Genomic DNA, 1,888 nt, shown 5'->3' with positions numbered 1-1,888 from the left:
GTCGCATTCAGTTCAACTTTTCTCATAGAAACACGCCATTATAATTTAACTTTATCAATTTAATCTTAATACTAAATATATTGTCTGTAAGCATTGTTTCTAGTATCATTGAGAGTGATAAATCTCTGCATAGGCTCTAAATAGGCTGCAAGACATTTGAGTCTCTCCTGATCAATTTATCTACTGGCTCATCATCCTCATACCCCCTCACAATAGTGGTGACCCCTTAAAAGTAAATCAATCAATTCAGCTGATCAATTTTTACAGACTTTACTTGCATATTTAATTTTTTATAAATTTACACTGCGTTTTCTTTGAGAAAGTTAACTGAATCGTCGATCTCGTTTTTCCCGCGAAGTATTTCAACATCCGTTTTCCCGCGTATTTCTTTTCAATTAAAATCACTTGCTTTTCAAGATGCCCAATGGACAATTTTCCACTGGGTATAGCAGCATTGCCGGAGAAAACACAACAGCACCGGCCCAGCAACCAGCATCACAGATCAGCCGCGTGGCGGTGAGGATTCCACCATTCTGCTCGGAGGACCCTGAAATGTGGTTCTGCATGGCAGAAAGGAGCTTCGAGGCATCTGGGATCAAGACCGACGCAACGAAATTCGGATACATCCTGGGAGCACTGGAGCCACGCTACGCCGCGGAAGTACGAGAGATCATCCTCAATCCACCAGAGGAAGGAGCATACCAGCTTTTAAGAACGGAGCTGACTCGAAGACTGAGTTCCACCCAAGAACAAAAGACGAGGCAACTCCTGGAACACGAAGAAATTGGCGATAGAAAACCATCACAATTCCTGCGTCACTTGCGAACCCTCGCAGGCACAGCCATGTCAGACGAAATCCTGCGCACTCTGTGGATGGGCCGCCTACCAAACACCATGCAAGTGGTCCTGGCCGCACAGAAGGACTCCGACTTGAACAAAGTTGCCGACCTAGCAGACGCCATGGCTGACTCATCATCGAAAGCCACCATTGCTGAAACAACCATGGAGAACATGTTCGACAGCCGGATCAAGCAGCTGGTTGTCACTTTACGCCAGGAAATCTCAGCACTCCGCGAAGAACTCTCCAAGGACTTTAACCGGGATTCCCGCCCAGCTAGCAGGCAGTCACGTCAGCCCAGCAGAAATCGAAGCGCATCCCGAACCAGAGAACGAAGCCAATCACGCCACGGTATGTGCTGGTACCATCACAAATTCGGCCAGCAGGCAAAGAAGTGCGTCACACCGTGCACTTTTGCCGAGGGAAACGCGCAGGGCGCTCGCTAAATGCGGCAAGCGATTACAGCCCTACTTCAAGCCGTCTTTTCGTTACCGACCTCGCTACGCAAATTCAATTCCTAATCGACACCGGCGCAGATCTTTGCGTTTTCCCACGCACGAAAGTGCAGGGGCGCCGAACAAAAGCACAATACGAACGTTCGGCCGCAAATGGATCGGTAATTTCAACATATGGCAGCATCACGATGACCCTGAACTTAGGACTACGGCGAGATTTCACATGGAATTTCGTCGTGGCGGATGTCACAAACCCATAATTGGCGTTGATTTTTTAATTCATTTTGGATTACTCGTCGACGTCCAAAACCGCAAGCTATTGGATCAAATGACTCATCTTACGACTTCTGGACGCTACAGCACATCGGAGATCACATCAATTAAGACTGTCGCAGGCAAATCCACATTTCATGGATTACTGCAGCAGTTCCCCGACCTTACTCGCCCGGATGTAGCAGGAAGAGAAGTCATCCACAATACTCAACATCACATCCGTACCACTGCAGGACCATCAGTCGCCATACGCCCCAGACGCCTAGCCCCTGACAAGCTGCGCATCGCCAAGAAGGAATTTGACGCCATGACTAGACTCGGA

The 1,888-nt window shown here is 48.3% G+C and overlaps 1 protein-coding gene across 1 annotated transcript; it reads left to right on the top strand.

Annotated features, from left to right (window-relative positions):
• Nucleotides 1-417: 417 nt before the first annotated feature.
• LOC147066746 (uncharacterized) lies at nt 418-1,284 on the top strand. The gene has a single exon (XM_085954672.1). The coding sequence runs from the start codon at nt 418-420 to the stop codon at nt 1,282-1,284; it is 867 nt and encodes a 288-aa protein (XP_085810798.1).
• The last annotated feature ends 604 nt before the right edge of the window (nt 1,285-1,888 follow it).

This window comes from Rhyacophila brunnea, unplaced genomic scaffold (genome assembly GCF_057557595.1).
Source record: "Rhyacophila brunnea isolate RB1 unplaced genomic scaffold, BYU_Rbru_1.0 scaffold_4, whole genome shotgun sequence".
NCBI classification, from domain to species: domain Eukaryota; kingdom Metazoa; phylum Arthropoda; class Insecta; order Trichoptera; family Rhyacophilidae; genus Rhyacophila; species Rhyacophila brunnea.
This window is presented reverse-complemented; position numbering and strand designations above follow the sequence as displayed.